Here is a 470-nt window from a genome sequence, read left to right as displayed (position 1 = left end):
GTAACTGATAACAGTTAACTTAACCAACGGTAAAATCAACATTATATTACATACTCCTCCAGTCTTTTCCTGGTGTGAAATCTGATGTTCTTTCCTGTAATTCTCTTGTTCATAACAACGTAGATGAAAAAGGAATAAGTGTGCTTCAAACTGGACCACTTATGTGCATGTGGCCAAGCAGGAAAACACAAGAAGTGTTGGCCAGTTCTTTGCCTCACTTACTTTGCCTGACCTTCGCTTCATATGCATAAAGACATATATAAAGGCAGATGGATTCTTGGCTTAGCGCAGTTGGGGTCTTCGATCAGGAAAACAACATGAGGCTTCTGGTAATCACTTACGGCATGTGTTCACTCAAACGCTAAGAGATATAATCTGGCAATCGAAGTTTGATTAAACCATGACTTTTGTGATTTCTTCTTTCTTAGAATTGGTCATAAGGACGTGATCTATCATTAGAAAAAATTGCA

General features: G+C 38.3%; 1 protein-coding gene across 2 annotated transcripts in view; it reads left to right on the top strand.

The window, feature by feature from the left end:
- The first annotated feature begins 293 nt into the window (after positions 1-293).
- The window catches only part of LOC119592214 (cuticle protein CP1499-like), a 3,549-nt gene continuing 3,372 nt past the window's right edge, over positions 294-470 (top strand). For both annotated transcript variants that reach the window (XM_037941046.1, XM_037941045.1), the window contains exon 1: positions 294-329. In XM_037941046.1, the coding sequence (XP_037796974.1) occupies positions 318-329 (12 nt within the window). In that variant the 5' untranslated portion in view covers positions 294-317. The remainder of the gene's footprint in view (positions 330-470) is intronic.

Source organism: Penaeus monodon, chromosome 29 (assembly GCF_015228065.2).
Source record: "Penaeus monodon isolate SGIC_2016 chromosome 29, NSTDA_Pmon_1, whole genome shotgun sequence".
NCBI classification, from domain to species: domain Eukaryota; kingdom Metazoa; phylum Arthropoda; class Malacostraca; order Decapoda; family Penaeidae; genus Penaeus; species Penaeus monodon.
The sequence above is the reverse complement of the archived record's forward strand: the minus strand, read 5'-3'. Positions and strand labels throughout refer to the sequence as shown.